Below are 22,101 nucleotides of genomic sequence, written 5' to 3' on the forward strand. Positions count from 1 at the left end.
AGACCCTTGAATCCTTATCTTCAGGTTATTGTTTTATTTTTAAATCAAGCACGACTTAAACATATGTGGAACGCAATCAACGCTTGGTGTGGTTAGAGGAAAACCTTCAAGGATGCGGTTGTCTCCTTATTTTTTCCCTCTTTCTACACATTTCGAGGGCCTATAGGTATTTATCGAGTGTTACTTTTAAAATAATGAAATGAAAAATAAATTGCGATGTGCTGTAGGCCACTCCATGTTGTCCTTTCATTTCTCCACTCGGTGTGTAGACATACAAGTGAATAAAACAAGACAGGGTGCATTATAACATCAATGCTTTATTTCAAAGGGGAAAAGTGGGTCTCAGTCAATGATGACATGAACTCACACCAGCCAAGACTAATGACAATATGTTATTAACTAATAATGTACAAAGGAGTAAAGCAAATGCAATTTGTTTATTCTGACAGTATGTTAGTGACATTCATATGTAGGCACTGAAAAAGTTTTTTCAACTTATTAAGAAACATTCACACATAAAATAAATACACAGGCACAATTATGTATTAGCTATTCTAAATATGCAAGTGCAGAAACCTTGTGAGCCTTTGAAGAGATGATAACAGGCTCTGGTTTGGCATCTGGTTTCTCTACACGAACACACATTCCCCCCTCCTCCTTACACTTGCATCATCCTAACACACATGAGCACTGACCTCAAATGACCTCAAATGCACACCACAGTCACCCAGGGGAACTACTGTACATCGCTGCAACTGTAAATTCGCCTTGACTTCATCAGGAGGCGACAGGACTCCCTCGTTTCTTCAGTACCAGGTGTCAGAAAAAAGCATCCATCCGCCAAACTCTCTTTACACCCATTGCCTCAAAACACCCATGCACCCTTCAGATGTCGGCTGTGCCGCACGTGAAACGGTTTCAAGCTTTAATTGTTTTGTCTAAAATTGTACAGAAGTTTTAGTTATGAAATATAAGCTGTAAACAACATTCATCATAACAAAGGATTATACACACCGCAGGTACGCCACCTAGAAAAAAAAGGCATAGGTATTGTGTCCGTGAAAAATAGGTGCAATATATTTGCAGGTTAGTTTTCTAGTTTGGTAAGACTGCGAGGTGACAAAGCCCTGGTTCGAAGCCTTGTGGTGGTTACAGTTCTCCCACACAGCGTGTCTGTCCATGTGTTGTTAAAGGAAAATAGTCCCAACGCTCTCCTGGAGATTAAGTTTTAACCTCTGTATCACTTTACCAAAGAGAAAATCTTTTCATTTTTATATTTTCTGTATGTTGAGTGTCCTTAATGCCCAGAAAATAGCGGAAAAAACAACAACCTGCCCAAATTGTCCATTGCAACTTCTCTCCAAGAGAGCAGCTTTCTGGCATTTAGTGGCAGCATCACTCCAACAACTAAAAACAAGCTTGCAGCATATACCGTTGATATTACTCAGTATAGTGAATAAATAGCAGCGCTTCTTGAATTTCACTGGACAAATTTATTTATGACCACATGGCTTGTCGTAGTCCATATGAAGAGACACCTCAGTGCTCATAAGAGAATTGAAGTGACTTAAAAACAGTGGCGGGGGAAGATGTTTAATTTCAAATGTGGGGTTTTGTGGGGGGGAGTTTCACAGTAAATGACCTCTAATGGCGTCTTTGAACGAAGGGAGAATGAGCATGTGTCGAAAAAAAACAGCAACACTGTTGTCAGAAATATGTCTGTTTGCTTTCTCGCAGGCAAGTTTGAGGAGTTTGAGGAGAGGCTGCTACTTTTAGGCCTGTATCCTAAACATGAAGCTATAGCCCACAGCCGGTGAGCTTAGCACAAGGAATAGACACAGGGTGAAACGGATGTAGCCAGACATGACAGTCGTATTCATCTTCTCATCAAAGTCCCGTTCGCAAAGCAAATAAATGCATTTCCCAAAACTACTCTCAAGACAAAAGGCAGAGGCCGAGGCACCACCGATTTTAAAGAAGCAGCAGACACGTTCTCACGCGCACGCACACACACGGCAAATGGTGCATGATAGTAGCGATGTCATCCAGACCTAAGGCCTATTTCAATTTTGAGCAGTGTTAATTTGTATAGTGATGTACAGTACTCAACGGCAGAGGAGTTATCAGCACCTCAAACAGCGCTGTGGCCTGAGAGGTTCACTCTTTATCTTTCTCGATGCAATTATACAAATGTTAGTCCACTATAATAAACTTACCAGACATAGTAAGTGTGAATTATAGATTTCCCAAGTTGAGCCTCAATGTTTAGTGCACGTGTGAGGTTCAAGACTGTATATTGCTATTATTGTGTTATTGTGGTATATATGCCGAAGGTTATTAAGACAAGGAAGCCAGGATATATTTAGGAGAAACACTGAATATGAAGGGAGTGATCTATAGTTCTTAACAGACTCATTAATGTAACATTGTATATGACTCAATTAGGCAATGTTTTAAAGTTGATCACATGCAAATCTGATTCTTGTGTGTGCTGCAAGGTTTATCAATTCTGGATTAAAGCCATGCAGTCACATTTGACCCCAGATACAGTGAACTGTCATTGAATTTATCAGTTTCCGCAGTAGCACCCTCTATAAGAACGTTCACGCTAAACACCCGTTCTCAGACTCAAGCACTGAACAGTGCAATAGCACATAACCACCCTCTTTGCAGGCAATCAGTGTTTACTGGATTTGCCAGATTTGCCAGATTTGCTAGTTTTAGCAGCTTTGGTAGCTTTGATGTCCATCTTGGTCTTCTGGATACGAGAGAAGATCTCCTTAAAAAGGGCCTTGTACTCTGGCGTGTTTTGTCCCAGCCGTTTATCCACCGCCTCCACCTGCTTGCTGATGCTCTCAATGGCTTCGGGCGTGGATGGCGACTGGGTGGGGGTAGGGGGTGGCACCGGGGTGGGGCCCATGGCACAGTCTTTCATGGACGGGTCTCGAGAGACGGGTCGGGAAGTCTGAACCTCAGCGTGACACAGGCTCTCCTCGTGGCGCCTGCACTTCCCCAACAACTCCTCGTACTTCTCCAGTAAGGCGTGGTACTGCTCGTCCACCTCCCTGAGGATGGACATGCCCCTCTTCCTCACACTGTTGGCGTGGAGTGCGTAGCTGCCTCTCCTGCGGCCGGACGCATCCCGGGCCACGATGGCGTTGAGCGCAGTGTCGCTGCAGCTCTTCCTCACGGGGCTGGACTCGGGCAAGGCCGCACCTCCGACACCGCCTCCGCCTTCACTCTCCTCCCTCACCCCTCCCCCCGTCTCCCCGACCTCCACCTCCAGGAAGGTGTCGGTCTCCGGTGTGTTATTGAGGACGGTCTGGGTGAGGGCCAGGCCGTCGTCCTCGCCGCTCAGCAGGAAAGTGCGAGCACGACGCAGCTGCTGCAGCTCCAGGAGCTCCACCTCCAACTCCCGTACCCTCGCCTGGCAGCCCTCAGCATCCTGAGAGCAAAGACAAACACATTTTTACTTGGGAGATGAACAGGTTCTGGCCTGAATCTAAGTCAGTGATGTAACCCACCAAAGCATGAACATGTGGCAGCCTTTTGAGACAATAATAGTTTTTGAGTTTGTCACTGTGTACACGTATCCTGCTCTTTTGTTTGAACACTTGGTCGCCAGATGAAACGAGCTGTAAAACACCACACACAAACACACGATCACTGTTTAAGTACAGTGAACCTGGTAGAAAACAGCCGTCTCAGAGCGAAGGGGTTGATTTGTGCTTGAGAGGTGTCCATCCGGGCAGCGACACTGTCTGAAGCTGTGGGAGCCGTCGTCGGGAGCAGTTGATGTTTTTCACGTTGATCGAAGAAAAATGCTGATTAAAGTGTTGCATCGTATTCTGTCTTTCCTCGCTGCATGTTTTCCAGCCAGCAAAACGGACATCACAGACAACAACACCCCGACTTTTGTGAAACCACCGCTCAGTTAGCCATTCCTACAAATATAAGTGTCTCCAGCGCGAGCGCCAAAGGTGTGCCGGCGGGGATGTCGTGCGTGACTCTTCGCCGTACCTGCACCCGTGTCTGCAGCCGCGAATACTCCCCGAGTAGGAGGTTGCACTCCCTCTCCACCCCCTCTCTGCGCCCCCTCTCAGTCCGCACAGCCGCTCGCAGGGCCGACACCGCCTCCCTCAGGTGCTGGTTCTCTTCTTCGAACGGCGGAGGCTTTGCAACCACGGTGAAGCTCTCGGCCCTGCCCACGACAAACTCATCCTCGTACCTGAAAAGGAGACACAAACATTAAGATGACTTGCCCACTGAGCTCGTCTTTTATAGACTGCGGGGGGGGGAGGGGGGGGGCAGCAAGTACCTGGGCGCTGTGCAAAGCTCCCTCAGGCAAGGGAACGAGTGGATGGTCTTGCGTCGTTCCCTCTTCTCCCGCCTGACGCGGAGCTGCTCCATGGAGCGAAGCTGCTCCACCTGGCCCGAGAGACACTCCACCTGGTTCTGCAGTGCCTCGGTGGTCCCTGTTAATCTGACCCAGCAGGAAGAGCGAATGTTTAGGAACGCAGGGAGGAGGAGGGTGAGGCGGAAGAGAAAAAGGAGGTCGCTCTCACCTCTCTATCTTTTGCTGCGAGGCCTTGCTGTCCGTCACCAGCGTGTGGTTGGTGCGCTCAAGCTCTCGAGCAGTTCCGTCCAGCTGCTCGTACACTTTGGCATGCTGCTCGTTCATGTCCCGCAGAACCTCCAGCTGCTTCGACAGGTACTGTTGCACAAACGCACACACACACACCCGCAGGCGTTGTAAAAACAACGGTTCAGCACGCAGTGGACACAAAATCCACAGAGAAGCAACATTGTTGAGATGTAGAAGAAGAGCCCGAGGGGGGCTCTAGCAAAATGAGAGATTTTACTGGCTGTCCCAATTATATGTAATATATTATGTATACGTTATTTAACAATTATTGAGTAGGATTTTTGGCCAATGTCATTTGCCATTTAATTTAGCAATTTCTTATTTAGCCCTCTTTTTATTTAACAAAACATTCTCACCTCAGGGACCATTTAGTAGGTTCTTGAATGTTCAGTCTTTAGCACATGATTTTCATCTGCAGATGGAGTTGGCAGGTACATACTGTATGTTTACATTTTCCTTTGTCTTTTTATGAAGATTTTGTTTCTGAAGATCGTGTGACGTGATTGAAAGTCCCACAAAAAGCTATTAAGTTGCCCTCGAGATTTAGGTGTGGTTCAGCTACTTGTTCATACCTCAATCTCCTGCACTTGCTCTTCATTGGTGATGTACATCTGCTGCAGGGAGTCCTCCAGCTCCTTGTTCCTCTCCAGCAGAGTCTTTCCCAGCTCCGCTGCCAAGTGGAGGTCTGGACATTGGAGAGAAGTGGAGAAAGAGTTGAAGAAATCCGTCGCAAGTGCAGGAAGAAAGAGTTGCAGATGGGGGGCAGACGGTGACAGAGAGTGAAAGCAGAGGGGGAACGAAGGTCGGGGAGAGATGGGTAAAAGAGGAACAGATGACGACGAAAGGCGGGAGTATTTGAGGCATCTTTCCGTTTCACAAATGTGTAAAAGGAAATGGGGACAGAGGACAATCAAAAAGAGAGAGGCTAATCTCACAGAAGAAGGCATACTGCCGCTTTAGATTACCTGCTATCAGGATTATTAGAGCACATAGTTCAAGGTTATAAGAGGGTCTGGGACAGAGTGCTCAAAGGGGACCATCGTGCCATCTGGGCCTGCACCGGATTGGTTCAATTATAGAGTTGGGAGAGCAGGAAGAGGGAGAGACTGAATATGAAGGTCAGAAACGGGTGCCAAGATTATTTGAGACATCTCTCCACTGAGACGCGGAGGCAGGAATGGGCTGAGATTCAACACATCGGAACGCTGGTGATGAATCTACATTCACTGTGTGAAATGTGTCAAAAGTATGTTGTTGACAGCGAATATCTGCTCTCGTGTTGGACACCAGCCGCGTTGGACACCAGTCATCGCTGCCAGACAAATGCACCTCCGTAGTAAGATGAGTCCCTATCATCTGTCTTTGTTCGAACGGTGCTCTGACTCAGCAGCATTGCAATGGCCTACATCGTTGGGTCTGCGACGGAAAGAAATGTGGTTATGTGACCTCGCAAAAAAGAAAGCGAGGGACAAGGCCGGACAAGCTGATGAAGTCAACCTCTCATACAGTCCCGGCTCTGTCTTTAAAGATTAATAGTGAGCACTTGGGATGGATGCCAGACCCAAAAGCCCCTTGCAGCAACTCCTGGCCTGTATCAGTGCAACATTTACCCTGAGCTGTACAGACTGCTTTGAGCCAGTGGCTTTGAGTTTGCGGCCGGTAATGTTATGTATAATGTCATGTATGAATGCACAGACAGCTCCACATCAGCTGGTTGTGGAAAAAGACAACATTGCTAACAAGTAAGCTCTATTAACTTAAAAGTTTTTTAAAAAAAAGAAAAAGCTGACAAAAAAACTGTTAATCCGGGTGTCAAGGTCTTCTGATTTTTGCAGAAAAAGCCAGACTAAAGAATCATGTGGCCATATTATTACAGATAATGTATTGTTATCCGTTTATATGTTGGCTAATGTGTACCAGGAAATTGGAGTCCAGAAATCAAATATGTATGTATATATATGTATATATATATATATACATATATATACATATATATACTTTAGAATTTCTGAACTCTGACTATATGAAATAATATATGAAATATAATATAACTATATGAAAGAAACATAATTTATTTTACATAAAATGTAAATACAAATGCGCATCTTTTCCACATTACTCTGTAAGATAAAAGTTTTCACATCGGCCAACATGAATCCAGATATCGATATGTCTGTGGAATCAATATACAATATAAAATCTGCCAATGTGCATCGACCACTCGATAAGTCGGTCAGGCGCTAGTTGCTAGTGGCCTCCAAAATCCAACATCAGTCAGACTCTTTTTCAGTCTGAAGCGATGATCCTGTTCTGTCCTCACCTCCTTCAATTAGACTAATGAGGAGAAAGCTCGACAGCTCCACGTGGACCAATTCACACGCTGTGGTGATGGTATAATGAATTCCTGCGGGGGCCCTGGTGTCAGCAGCTCAGGTACAACTGAATGGATCCCTGCTCCATGCTGGAGTGAGTCCAGCCGGCCCTCTCCCTGTCAGGACAAGTTCAATAGAAATGCAATGTACAGTTCAAAGCAGGGGATTAACATCTCACGGGCTCCACATGGGCAGCCCGTGAAATGTTATTTCCATAACCGTGAAGCGGTCAGAGGTGATGATAAATTGCGTTCTTTCAGAATTTTTTTTTTTTTGTTTCTTCTCATGCATCTCATCTACAGTATTTTAGCCTTGTCATTAGATCAACTCTTTCACACAGCACACCAGAGATGATTAACCTAGCGTCCACATTCGCATCTGGATTTCTTCTTTGGCTGCCAAAGGGAGCGCTTCACTGTCAAAGGCATCAGTGACAAGAGAATAATGGAAGAAGGAGGAGGGGGGAGGAGAGAGGAAGACAAGGAGGATAACAAAGTGCTGGTGGGATAGGGGAGGAGAGCCGGTCGATACAGCTCACTGCACAGGCAAACAACTTAGCAAGTCAATACGCGCCACAGACAACTATCTGTATCTGTTTGCTCCAGGCTGACCTGCATGGTGAGAAATTAAGACTCAAAATGCGTATTGCGTGGTATTTTTGTGTCGATTGGGAACCCAAAATTTGTCAGAACCCAAAATTACACACGGATCCTTGTATGCGTTTGTAGAATTGTTTTGTTTTTTCATTGGTAGATCACATCATACACATTTGTGGCCATTTTGAGGTTATTTCCTCTCGGGTCTGAGGCCTGACCCACGCAGGATGACAACAGCGAGGCCGGAATGCGGACGCACACACATCACGTATGGAGGATACGTTTCCTGCATGATCCAGAAAAGCAGCTGCAACCAGCCGGGAGTGTGTCAACACTCGGTGAAAACAAGGATTTTTTAAGAATCAGTGGATACGTGTGCATGCCTAGGCAGGCACATTCATTAATGTACTGCACGCGGTGAACTCTTCCACAGACGGAGTTGTTTTGGAAGGTGCATATCCCCCATGAGTTTCATTGGAATGTGGAAAACAAGGCGTCTTCTCTTCCCCTTTTCCTGCGTCGCAGACTAGACTTCCAAACAGAAACGGTTCTGCAGAGATTCAGTGGCACTGAAATGAATTATTTACTGCTGTGGCAGTAAACTGCCCTGGTGCACAAATGATGCACTCCAATGCAGCAATATCTTCATGGTCCCACACTGACAGCCTTGCTCTTCAATACTCTGTCCTTGGGTGACATGAGCACTTACTAAGCTGCAACAGGATGTTTGAAATAGTTCTGGTAGAGCTGACTTGCTGCGTTTGTTTCTCTTACATGAGCCGGCAGCGTCTCCGGCTAACGCACAGTAGGTCCAAACAAAGAAGCATCCTAATTACATGTCTGCACTCGGCACCCCTCTTCTTTGGCTATGACACTTGCATTCCAGATTCCAGAGGAGGACTTCCATCAGGTGTGTTTCCACAGGCCCTGTAAAACTGCCATCACCAAGCCTCTCCTGGAGAAGAATTAATCTGTGCACATCGCTTATTAAAAAGCAGCCCTGGGGCATCCACTTAAACACAAGACAGTGTTAGAATTTCAGTCCTTGTATTATTGGATCTCAGTGCAGAATTTGACCTCAACATGTTCCTAGACCAATTGGAAAGCTGGGTAGGACTTCCAGGCAGAAGCACTTAACTGGTTTAAATCTTACTTGAAGGACAGGAATTACTTTGTGTCTACAGGTAATTACACATTTGAGTGGACAAAAACTGAAATTGAAACTGAAATGCGGAGTTCCCCTAGGCTCCATTATGGGGCTACTTCTGTTGGACATCTACCTGCTCCCACAAACTCAGATTATGGGAAATAACAAAATATGTTACCATAATTAGGCAGATGACACACACATTTACATAATGATATCACCAGGGGATTATAATCCCATAAATATTGAGCAAGTGCATGAGTGCATTGAAGTATCCCCACTATCACATTTTGAGGATTAAAGCTCTTACATTTCGGCAGGATTTGGAAAAACGTGTGTGTTTACAAGTCTCTCTAAAAAAACGACCTGAAAACTGCAGCTGATCCAGTCCTCACCAAGAAACTGCATCACATCACTCCAGTTCTAAGAGCTTTAAACTGACTTCCTGTCCTTCAAACAACTGATTTCAAAATACTGCTGTGGGTTAATAAAGCACTGAACAGTATTGGGCCAAAAAGTCATTTCTGCCCTTCCGCTACGTTACGACCTCTGATCGTGAAGAAGCGGTGTTCAGCTTTTGTGCTCCACATATCTGGAGGTCTGCTGCTTTACTCTTGTATGTCTTACATTTCATTTTATATTTACTTATTTATAATTTGTACCTAAATGTTTTTTATGTTGTCTTATGTTGGTTTTCACTTTTTGCCTATAGATGCCATTTATATTTTTGTGCATAGCACTTGGCTCTACAAATAAACTTTCCCTGTCTCGGAACTTGGACTGATCAGCCTGTCAGTGATTGCTGCATGAAAACGAGGTACAGTGAGGTGCCGTCTCTCTCCGAATGACTTCCTGAGATGTCACACCGTGAAAGATGAGCTCAGGTAGTCAGCACTCTGAAGCTCTGAGAGGTCTGACATCCCCTCTGCTCCATCACACACACACACACACACACACACAAACACACACACACAGCTCTGCGTGGACGCACACATGACGACACTGATAATTTCAACACCAGCCATTTTGACTTCAGACCCCTGTGCTGCTTTCTTTTCCTTTTTCCCCATCTCCCAAAAAAAGACTACTGGAGATCTAGTTTTATCCCCAGGTGCACCAACGTGGGACACTGACTGTGCACAGGAAAGAAGATGTCCAACAAATCCAGGACATCATGGCCGTAGACGGACACACGCGTATGTTTGTGTGCGCATGTGTCTTTCCAGTCGAGTAAAATCTCTGCATCAGCACCAAGCCACCCGTAGCCAACGGAAATGTACCATGAGAATTACTTGGCAGGAGGGCAAGTGGATGGGAGATGAAGGGAGACAGGAAATGGAGTAAGTGATGCAGAGGACAGCACAGAGTCCTTGGGTGACTTTGATTAGTGATGAGTCATTTTTGGATATCATAAAAATGCCCTCTATGCAATTTAAGACAACATCGTGTCGACTGACTTTATTTAACCAGCTCTTTAAGACTGCAAGTCATGCAATGCGTTATATTTTACTTGGTGATTCAAATTGCCATATTAAATTTGGCCAGTTAATATCTATGCAGATGTGGCAATACACAAAAACATGACCTCATTCAAAGTGTAGTTTGGAATGTGACTGGTTGCCATTAGTTCCCTTCAACTGGAACATTAAAATGCTCATTCATATGGAAATTGGCTGATACAAAGTCCACCTGGCACAAGAGAAATGTGATGAAATGCACTTTGTATCAATTATGACATACGGGAAAACTTTGTAAGGTTTGCCTGTATTCTAAAAGTGAACGTGGGTTTTTTTTTCCTTTAGTTTTCTCAAAGCAGATATTAGGGACCATGGATGACAAAGATGAATGTAGATCAGTCAATTGTGATAGAGTCACGTACAGTGTAAGGCCACTGTACAGAGCAGGCGGTCCTGGGTGAATTGATGAATGAACCCTCCCTCGATTGCTTTTCCTGTGCAAAAGTTAACTGAAGCAGAACTGTTTGCACTTGAGCTTCAATTAATCAGTCAATTAATCAATTGATCAACTGACAAGAAATTTAACCTACAGCTATTTTAATGGTTTGTGAATCATTTTTTCCCGGAGCAAAACATTACATTTGATGGTTCCGGCAGCTTCATAGTGTGTTTTTCATAGACTGTACATCGATCTATTCGCTCACTCACAAAGCATTCTGCAGATTAATCAGCGATGACGACACTCTTTCGGTGCGGTTCTAACCTGCTTGGTGCCAAAATAAAATGAAGGGTAAGTGCCCTTGAAAGAATCAATACACTCTGCCGAAGTGCACAACTGCACAGAGGCCCCTGTCAGGAAATTGTGAACAAGGCACAAAGTAGCATATTCAACAGTGAAATAAAGCAGATTAAAAAATTGCTCGACATTCAATCGACTAATCGGTTAATCGACTGATAGTTGCAGCACAACAAAATCTAAATGACACTTCTTCGTCTCTCTCTTTTATATATATATATATATATATATTATAAATGTTTTGCATTGTTTACTCTTCCATAAACTACAGCTGATTTACAGCCTGACATGTCTCGGCCTCCCCAGGCCCTGCTTGGCACGCTGTCAATGCATTGTTGTCAAACAAGCAGCGCCGTGCACAGTGTTAGAAAAAAACTGAAAACCGAGGAAAAGGCTCGTGAAGGACATATTTATGTATATATATATATATGTATATATATATATATATATATATATATTTCCCATCTTCCCAGATGACAGAGAGCCTTTGTTGGACCGGCCGGCGCCGGCAGCTGACGGCGGTGGGGATGATGTGGGGATGATGTGGGGATGCTGCGTACAGGGGGAGGACGGATGTTGCGCCTGCGTCTTACCCTGCTCCAGGTCCTGCTGGTCGTACCAGGGCTCTTCCTCTTCGGTCACGAATTCCTCCATTATCCCCGAGCTCAGCATCGGGCGAGCCCCCTCGTCCTGAACCGGGGGTATAAAAAAAAAAAACCCCGCTAGACACAGTTCCTCTGCGTGAACAATGGAGCTCCACCAGTCACGGTCCTCCAGAAGGCAGCGGACGCCCCTTGACGACGCTGGAGCTGCGCGCAGCCTCTCTCTCTCTCTCTCTCTCTCTCTTCTCTCTCTCTCTCTCTCCCTTCGGTCACTCCCAGCTCTGCCTCTCAGCCCCCCCACCGGCCCATCCCCGGTGCGCTCAGACCCCGCTGCGGATCCTCTCAGACGTGGCAGCGATGTCGCAACCGCGGCGCTTCCCCCCCCCCCCCCCCCCCCCCCCCCAGCTCTCAGCCGCGCGCCCGTGACGCCTTCACGTGCTGCTCCGTACATTTGAGTCCGGCCCGTCTAGCGCCCCTCCGGACATCTTGCGCGCGCAAAGGTCATTTTGGAATAATAATAAGTTATAAGGACACGTCGGGTTAGGTTAAAGGCAAACCGGATGATATGTGATTAAAAATGCATTTGCTCACGGGCTACATCATTGGAGAGTGTGCACTCCACTGATGCCTGCAACATGGAGAAGAAATACACGAGAGGCTCATCAATCTGAGCAGATGTTGAATCAGGAGTGTTTTTTAAGGGACTTTGGGGGCCCCAGGTAAAAGGGACCTGGGGGGGGGGGGACCCTACATCAAACCATAAACCCCCACCCTTTATATCAAAATTATTTTTAAAAAGTGCTATACTGCCTGTGCGTGCAAATATTAGTAAAGTTGTAAAGTTTAAGCACAAAATCTCCACTACCACTCTAGAAAACATGTCACACACACATTTAGACGTTCTAGCCTTCAACCAAACGTCTAAAATCACAAACGCTTACGGCAGAACGCTATGGTGGCATGATTGGGCCTTGGTGTCATCGAGTCTCCTAGACATGGTTATTGCTGTGGAGTAACGTAATCATCCGTTTCTGGGAGCCCTCTCTAAACTTGCGGCCCCAGGCAGTTGCTTGTTTTGCCTATATGTTGTTGCAACGGCCCTGTATTTAATCCATAATGAAGGTATATAGAGTATCTAAATGCACAGAATGTAGCACCCCAACAGTGATGCCCTGCAGGCTAGTAGAGACACAGCTCAAACACCATTGAAGACAACTTGTACAGCCGTATACAAAGCACTAGCTGCAGCACTAGTGATATGGTTTGCCCGACAAAGAGTTTATGCCACAAAGTGAAAAAGGGAATGTAAACACAATTACATTAAGTTATAAAATCAATGCCATGAGGCCTGATAATGTGCAATACATCGGCCCGTTGCAGTGACGCAATTAGGTGCTGACAGTTGGTGTAAACCTAAATAGGTGGAAACAAAATTCAAAATGTCACACTCATGCATTAGTATGATGTACATTTGTAACATTACATCTGTGTCACAACCAGAACCAAAACACATGGGATTGGAAAACAGGTGGAGTTTAAGATCTTTACTTGCAAAAAAGGTTTGGTTCACAGGCAGGCAGGCAGATGAGGGCAGACAACTCCAAAGGGGGAACAAGGCAAGGAAATAACTGTTATACAAGCAGTGTTATACGGTGTTTACCCCACTAGATGGCGAGCTGGTGTTTTGTAGTTGTACTGCAACAATGTCGTCAGAGATTTTCTTATCCCTAAAGTTTGAATTAATGCAGTATCACTCACAATACACACTACAGGATTCCCCCGATTCATCCGTCAATATGATTTGGAAGATTTTTATTACAATTGTTAAGCGGATGGAGCCTTCAACTGCTCGGCTGAATAACATATATTCTGCCCTGGGTCAATTACAATCCAAATAAATGTAAATAACAGTACAACACAACAATAAAATTGTTTAACCAGACACTTCCTTGGTTTAACATTATGGACTCCTCAGTTCCCTCCGTGAAGAACCATGAAGTACACATTCTTTATTGAAAGTGTCATGGCACAGTGGGTGGGAGACAAACAGTATGTTTGTGTTTTGCACAGTAAACTTTGCACAGTGAACCTCCACATGAGCCCCATTAGTGCTGTCACGGATTTACTGATCTGTTTAAAATCCACACGTCTACAAACGCCCATTTGCGTAACACAGTGATATCTATATCCTCGATGACACACTGGGGCTGTTTTTCACTCCCCCCGACAGCAGGGCAGTCGGCGGTATCGCAGGGACCGATGGCTGTGAGCCAACCATGTCCTCTGATGATTGTGTTTGAATAATTTGAAACGCACACACACACACACACACGCACGTACGCACACAAACACTGAAATAGCTGCCTTATCAATACCAGCTGTTGTTATTGTGACTAGACTGAGGCCTTTTTAGGGTGCAGCATGGGTGGAGCTGACCGCAGTTCTTTTATTGATTATTTTTCAGTATGATTTTCTGTATGTTACATCCATCCACACACACACACACACACACACACACACACACACTTGAACAGTCACCTTGCCAAACTCTTACACTGAATAAAGACCTTTGGAGAACAAGTTGGACAAAGAGTTAAATGGGAAATGTGATTCCAACCAGACATCTGCTCAGAATTCCCGGACATCTTTGTCTTTAGTTCAAGGAGGGGAGGGATGAGGAGTTTTGCAATTCAGATGGATGTTTCATGTGATGAAAGCATTGTGTGCTATTCACCTCTATGCATATGCATCATCAGTGGGTATTCAATGGATGCGAGTTTACAAGTGAATGGCCCCCACTGGACAAGTGTTGTCAAAGAAAACCTACAAAATAAAGAATATGGGCTGCTGCTGACCATTATGAATGTGATTATTTTTTACAATTATACTGCTCACACTGAGTTCTTTCTTTCTCTCTCCCTCACACACATATACACTACTATACATCATAACAGATCTTTTTTGTCTGTTAATTAATATGTATTTTTCTCATTTTGTCAATTCTTAAGAAAGAAAGACCTACAAGCCCTCCGCACCCCAACACAAACAGCAGTTAAGTTATGAATGGCATTGTTCCAGTTCAGATCAAGGAGAGCAGAAAAGACAAAGAGGGAAACTCTTTGTGTGTTGCACATAAAAAAGGGAGAAAAGAAAGCTCATTGTCGGTATTTCAGTACGAGGCTGGTACAGGGCTGAATGCAGTGAATGTGTTTACTTGATAAGACCACATTTTAAAAGTTCAGCGTCCACTTCATTTCTTAGAAAATACCAATGCAACAGTGAGGAGTTTGTGCAGGGTCTTTATTAAGACAGTGGAATTGTGAACATTTGCATGCGGTTACTTCATAAGAAAATATTTTGCCCTGTATCCAGAAACATGACTTTATATCCTTATTTCTTATTTCTCCCTCTGATTTATGCACAACGGGAATAGCATGCTTGAATTCTTTACTTAGCATAACTAGTTCCAAGTGACACATTGTGTCACACAGAAAAGCTTAGAATTTGAAAAAGATATATATGCATACTCTTCCAACAAACAACATTAACACATGGAAATGTGAAGTAAAGGAGTAGAGGAATGATTTCAGCCAGTATTGCCAGGAAATAAGCATGTAGCCCCTGGAATAACAAGAAGATTCTGAGGCGGTTTGTAGACAGTAAGTATATTTTAGCAATTTAATTTTCTTTCCTGGCTTTTCTGTGGGTACTCCGGGTGGTTCCTCCCACAGTCCAAAGACATGCAAATTTGGTTTAGGTTAATCGGAAACTCTAAATTGTCCATAGGTGTGAACGTGGGTGTGAATGGTTTGTCTCTGTATGTTGGCCCCGCGATTACATGTCCAGGGTGTACCCCGCCTATCGCCCATTGTCAGTTGATATTGGTTCCAGCCCCCCTGCGATCCTTAAATGATAAAGGTGATGGATATATATGATGGATTGATAACCATATGTCATTGCACAGATATGCGGACAGGTGATATGTGTGCTCTTATTAACAATAGTCAAGTGCAGTTTTGTGAATTAAATGAATGAATGAAGGTATTTCTCTGCATCCATGTGCCACAAGACGCCCCTTATTTTTGATACACGTAATTATTTTAGATAGCATTGTGACTCCACCAGGGTTTCTCATCTGTGAGGGACTTTTTCGCAAATTCTTCTGGCAAAGTGGTAGAAAATGAAAACACAGTGGACCAAGAAGTGAATCGTGTGGGACTCCACATAAGATGTTGACACAATGTTGGAGAGAGAAACAGAAAAAAAATTGCCTACATAGCATTATAACAAAACTAGCATTGAGCCATTAGACTTTACCGCCCACAGAGTTTTTGAATTGAAACTTTGGAAGTTTACATTTAAACGCTGTGATTAATCCTCTGTTTACAGAACAGAAATGCCTCCGTTGTTGCTATTCACCGATGTATCATTGATTACCTTGAAAAGGGCTGTCTCCGCACTGTTCATGTGAAGTAGTGCTGGAATGAATTTGATGAAATCATTATGATTTAAGTTGAGGTCATTTATCAGGCAGAATTGCAAACATTTGCAGTTTCCACCTCTTCAAATAGTAAGACCTTGCTTTAAGGATTGTTTTGAACTCGAGCAATGTGAGCTTGGTGAAACTGATGGCATTTTCAATATATGAACTAAATATTAAGTGTTCAATCTGCAAATACATGGTGGCATACTAATAATATAATGATGGTGTGACTTATTAGTGTAGTAGTTTATGATTCCTTTACATGTGCGTCAGGATGAAATCAACATGACAATAAAGCTCTGGGGTAACTTATTCGTACTAAAGGTCAGGGAGTAAAGGCTGCTCTGTGTCTGACAGCATCAGGGGTCGTAGGGTTAAATTGCTATCGTACTCATCCTCTCAGATGGGGGTCTATGCAAATTAGCCCTATTGTTGCATGACATGCTCCCTACTTGCCCATGAACCGCTGACCCTTACCCGCAATGACAATGACATTCCCACAAACTCATTAATCTTCATTCCGGGGGGGCCAACAGCAATTGCTTGATTAGAATTGGGACGTGATCCACTGTATATTTACATTAAGGGAGGAGTTTCATGTGTTGAAAGCTGAATTTTGAATTTAAGAGTACTATTTTTCACATTGTAAAGAATGACAAAAGTTGGTTTTGTTCTTGACAAGTTGATAGCTGTGAGAAATGTTTGGCTGCTCAGTGATGACTATGCTGAGGAGTCAATGAGCAATAAGCCTGAATAGTGTGAATAGAGTTGGTAATGGACTACAATTTAAAAAAACGAATAAACAATGAGATTTATGATGTCACACGAGAAAAGATTATGAGCACCCATATTATATATGTTGCTTGTAGTGACCACTGAGAATTATCATTTGACTCTGCAGCCTTTCAGCATCTTTCAGCTCATTGTTTTGGTCTTTCAGCCCACAACTTTAGGATTTCGGTTCACCCTGGCTCTGTTGTTTTTGACCGCAAACAGAAAAGAATCTCTTAGAAACCCACCGTGCCATATCTGACAAGCAAAGGATACCAGCTTATAAGTGAATATAGCTCATGAGCATCATGCAGCTGCAGAGCCAGACATTTACCTCAGGAGGTGGTGTAGACTAAAACAGGGCATTTTTGTTGCAAACACACTTTTCGTACCAACTTTCTGAAGTTACGAAGTGGTCAGTGGTGTGTTTACAACTCGTGGAATGCTGCATGTAACATTTGGTCACCGAGCTGCTGTATCTGCTGGATGTGTTTATTAGGCAAGTAGGAACTCTGTGTTTTGTTCCGATAAAGTTTTAGGAAATGAGTAATGGCCAATCTGTGGATGAATGGACTAAGCCTGGAAAGTCCGAAACAGCCTTCAAGGCACACAGTTGGTTTTGATCAAAGCCAACTCTCCAGTAGTGCCCATTGTTCACCAACTCCTCCAGGAGAACACACACTTCTTCGGACAATAAACAACTACAAAATTGAAAGAAACAACCTCGGTGAACTTTCTGAGGCCATTTTCTGTGACACAGGAAGCCCTCGCCCTTCATCTATACAGTCGACGGACGAGGAACGCACAGGGGGAAATCCCCCTCTAATAAATGTATCTGTAATTCCCTCCATCACTCAAAATCTCAACTCCCCATACGGAGGAAATAAGAATAGCAAATGCAAGCGTACATGCTCTAGTATGGGATACCAGATGGACGCGTGCGCACGCACACGCACGCACACACACACACACACACACACACACACACACACAAACGACCAGCTCCTTTTAGTAGGATCCTTGTCTCCACGGTGACTAAAGACAAAAAAAGGGGCCCAGGCACAGCTGGTCTGTAGCAACAGAAAGAGAGAGAGAAAAGGAGTTGAGGGGGGTGAGGAGAGAAAGCTGAATGAGTAGATGTACAGACAGCACAGAGGGTGAGGGGGAGTGAGAGACGCAGAAGAAGAAGCAGTGAGGGAGTGAATTTTGCTTGGAGGTGGTTGGACAGGGCAGGGGCTGGGAGGAGGGAGAGAGAGAGAGGAAGGGGAGGTGCACAGACTCCCTGAGAACTGGAGTCAGTAGTCAGGGAAAGTGAGTGCACACCGCAGGGGGAGCAGTTGCTGAGAGAGTCATGTTACTTCCACACAGCCCGTTTGCTGGTCTCTCAGCCTGAACTGGAGCAGGCTAATTGGATGAAGAGCCTGAGACCAGCAGGCACCGCCACAGACAAACTGAAGACAAGCGAATGAGACCCTGTCAGAAAGAAGGGGAGGCTGAAAACGGGAAAGACTGGAGGGGGGGGGCGGGCGTCTGTGAAAGCTCCACTGGAGACACTTTTATGTTCTCCTTCCAGACAACAGTCAACAAGTGGAAACGGTGACACTCAGAAGTGCAGTTGCACGTGTTTACGACAGAGGTAAGAGCTTGTTTTTTGTTTTGCTTTTCATATGTGAGAACACTGCACTTTATTCCATATTTATACATTTTTGCATTGAAAGACCAAGCTGTGATTTTCAGTGCATTAAGAGAATGTGCTCAATTTCCAATATTGTAGTCCAACTAAGTGGGTTTATTGAGTTCTAAAGATCATAACATAAGTTATTATATAGTTATAGTATAGCCATAAGACATAAGACATTAGAGGCTTTATTGTCATTGTAAGTGAACAATCACATTTAGAGTGGTAGCTCTCGGAGACACCAGCAGCAATGTAAAAAGCAAACAAAGCAAGGAAGAGAAAACAGAATATGTTCAAAACTAAAAGAAAAATAAGTGCAAAAAATAAGAATTTTGTGCAGTCAGTGCAGTCCAAAAAGTGGTTCAGTGCGTTAGCAGCGGTAATGGGAGGGGAGGGGGGTATCTAGCTATTGCATATTAAAGATTTTAACTTTTTAATTGAGATTAAGCAGCATGTTTTGGTCTGTGGCTGTGTTGTGCTACTTACGAAACATGATGTGGGAGTGCGAGCTGGAGAAGATTGCAGAGCTGAGCTCAGGCATTCCTCAGACTAAATCTAGCAGGTGGCTGAGATTTTCACCATCAGCTGGGGGGGGGGGGGGCTTTCAGAAAACCTAACGGCAATGTATCCACCCGTGAACAAAAGCAAATGCATCTGTATGCACATAGAGCTTCGAATGCAATATTGAGGAAAGATTGGAAAAGTATTAAGTGAATTGAGATTCAAGAATTGAGCATAGGCGATATCCTCTGGGCCAGGCTCTGCACTACAAATAGTGACTTGTGAATTTGTTTCCGCCTGTAAGAGCTGCAGACTGCAGTTTGATTTCAAAAACCAAAACATTGTCAGTATGTCCACCGCAAAAAAAAGAAAAGAAAAAAAAGGTGTGAGGCGGCAGTTTGTCTGCTGTTACAAACACACTTCCTGAGATCATAAACAGCATCGACGAATGAATCATCTAAAGGGGGTTGTTGTTCTTGCTTTTTGAATAATTGTTCTCTTATTTATGTATTAATTGGAATTCTCCTTATTTTTCTCTCTGTCACCTACTTTTGGCATGCACTGAGTGTTGCGTGTTGTACAGTTGGACACACAGTTTGAGACAAGTGTAGTATAGCATAATATTTTATGTAGGTCTTTAGATTATTGTTCATTTATACCGTCCCATCAGGCTGTAGTGACCACACACTGTGGTCGCCTATAAAGCCCCAGGGGAACACATGGAGGAAGTTAAGATCTACAGTAGCAAAAGGTGGAGATGAAAACTCACAGCAGCTTTACATGAGACCGTGAAACACCCATTACATCCAATATCATCTTGTCTTTTTCAGGCGCAGCAGTGTGAGGTCTTCAAAGGCCTGTTACTGTATATATATATATATATCTTATCTCCATCCTTGTGTGATCTGCATCTGAGCATCAGCATGGACGTGAAAGAGGAGGTGCTGGATATTCTTGAGAAGCTGTCGACAAAACTGCGGGGTCTCCCTCAAGCCAGTCCTCTGGAGCTGGGAGCCTTCATTGTGCTCATCCTGTTTTTTGGTGAGTTTGATCTTCTGAGTCTAAGATACAGACCTCGTGTTGGATTTTAGAAATTTGCGAATATATTCATATATTATTTTTCTATCTTTTCTCAATTACGTGTTCAATTTAACTTAAAATGAACATACTGTAGATTCAATTCTTCATCATGAAGGTCCATAATGGCTGTGTTGATGTATTGACTGATCTTTTTGACCACATGGGGGCAGCAATATATTATCACATTGAGTTTACATGACAACCATGTTAGCAAACACATTTATTTATTCAGCCAGTGTATACGAAGCAGCAATATAAATTATTTAAGTCAAGTTTCTGTCTCAATTAAGTAGTTGCTATTTCTTCTTACGTACCATTTGATATTGAAGAGGTAGTGAACAGTGGGTTTATCAGAGTTTTTTTTTTTTTTTTACAACCAAAACCAATTGCTCAAAGATGCCAAAGTTTTCCACAGAGCTGAGGGAACTGCATAGTTGGGTGACATTTCTCATCTGGTCTCTCGCTATGAGCAGTATTTTTACGACCATGATCATTCCATGACTGCAATACGGCGGTCATGCAACGCCATGGCAGACCATTTTTACCACTTTTTTGGGCTGGTGAAATTTACCAAAGTGTATGTGTGTATATGAAATAATCACTGCAGTTGGAGTTGGACTTTAATTTGCATGTCCAGAACATACTAACCCCCGCGTTTTCTTTCTGCCCATGGTCCCCTGCCTCTCCCTTCAGCCACGTTTCTCTTCATGATCGTGCTGTCCTGTGTCCACTGCTGCTGCTGTGGAAAGCCAAAATACCAGGCCTCCAGAGTTCAGCCTCTACAGCCCCTCTGAAGGGGAGACTGAGAACAGACTCCATGAGTGAACACTGCCTCCATCCTCCATGTAACCATCCACATGATATGTGGCCTCTATTTCACAGTCATTGGTTTTCTTGCTGGAAAAATCGAAGGAAGTTAATCGAGGGAAGGTTGGTGACATATTTCCACGATATGTTTCCAGTTCTGGGATGAAGAGCCAACGCCGCAGGTGCCATGTAGATCAACACAGTGGCGTCAACGACTCATCAAGAGTCATTAAAGACAAAGACAATGAAACTCTGTGCGACCGCTCTTTCCAACAACAGAAACCTTACAGTGCAGTGGATGAAAAGATACAGTAAGAAAGCTGATGTGTGTGTCACAGTGACTCTGTTATTCATCAGGAATGTGACAAACAAAATGGAAATAAAGAGACATTTTGCGCATAGTGGACAGAGTGCCATCTGTTGGTCAAAGAGAATTTGATCTTTATAAAAATGTTCAAATGGAGAATGTAACCTGTTCCTATCTTGACGTACAATTATCAATGTGTTCTTGTTATATTGTTACATAGAAGTGTTTCGCATTTTTGTTTTTGAAGCAATGTTTACTTTACTTTACTTGTGTACATGTAATAAACGTAAAATATGTTAAAAGAAAAAAAATGTCTTTCTCTCGGATCAAATGTAAACATATTGCCACCTGTTAAAGCATGTACGATCTCCCGTCCAAATATTGCATGACTTCTTTCAATAAGTGAATCCACGTAAAAGTGAACTTTTATCTAAATTGCATTAACACTGCATTATTGTATGCAAACATACTTACTGATTGTTGCAGTTGCATTTTGTGTGCAGGCGTAAACCATATGAATCTGCTTTATTCTAGCACACATAGCTTGAAATATGTGTAGTAAACTATCATAAAGGACGGCAATGAGATACTGTATTGTGTCAGTGTTGTGTATATGTAGTGTTATATAAAAGTGATAAAGAAGTTGTTGTTTAGATCCATGTTTTACATTTACATTGTTCTTACTGCGTGAATCTGCTCAGAAAACCTTGAAACGTGAAATCTATGTCATGTTTAAGAAGATGTTGCTCAGAAATTTGGAAAATAGTGTGACTTTTGATACTTATAGACTATATTAAAAGGTACAGTAGCCAAAATATTAATAAGTTGTTGATTAAGCAAACAATTCGGGTATTTTTAT

At 43.6% G+C, this 22,101-nt stretch overlaps 1 protein-coding gene and 1 long non-coding RNA gene across 3 annotated transcripts; one reads left to right on the top strand and one right to left on the bottom strand.

Annotated features, from left to right (window-relative positions):
• Nucleotides 1–297: 297 nt before the first annotated feature.
• LOC118287863 (cerebellar degeneration-related protein 2-like) lies at nt 298–11,898 on the bottom strand. 2 transcript variants are annotated; one of them, XM_035613448.2, is made up of 6 exons: nt 11,607–11,898; nt 5,218–5,330; nt 4,566–4,714; nt 4,319–4,483; nt 4,021–4,228; nt 298–3,445 (listed from the first exon to the last, which is right to left on the bottom strand). In XM_035613448.2, the coding sequence occupies exons 1-6, from the start codon at nt 11,683–11,685 to the stop codon at nt 2,678–2,680; spliced, it is 1,482 nt and encodes a 493-aa protein (XP_035469341.1). In that variant the 5' UTR covers nt 11,686–11,898; the 3' UTR covers nt 298–2,677. The 2 variants fall into 2 exon arrangements, with proteins under 2 accessions (XP_035469341.1, XP_035469342.1); XM_035613449.2 differs by lacking the exon at nt 11,607–11,898 and adding an exon at nt 6,966–7,125.
• Nucleotides 11,899–18,117: 6,219 nt separating this feature from the next.
• LOC118288043 lies at nt 18,118–21,884 on the top strand. The gene is made up of 3 exons (XR_004785790.2): nt 18,118–18,505; nt 19,879–20,089; nt 20,822–21,884. It is a non-coding gene; the product is annotated as an uncharacterized LOC118288043 (long non-coding RNA).
• Nucleotides 21,885–22,101: the final 217 nt, after the last annotated feature.

Source organism: Scophthalmus maximus, chromosome 16 (assembly GCF_022379125.1).
Source record: "Scophthalmus maximus strain ysfricsl-2021 chromosome 16, ASM2237912v1, whole genome shotgun sequence".
In the NCBI taxonomy this organism is placed as follows: Eukaryota; Metazoa; Chordata; class Actinopteri; order Pleuronectiformes; family Scophthalmidae; genus Scophthalmus; species Scophthalmus maximus.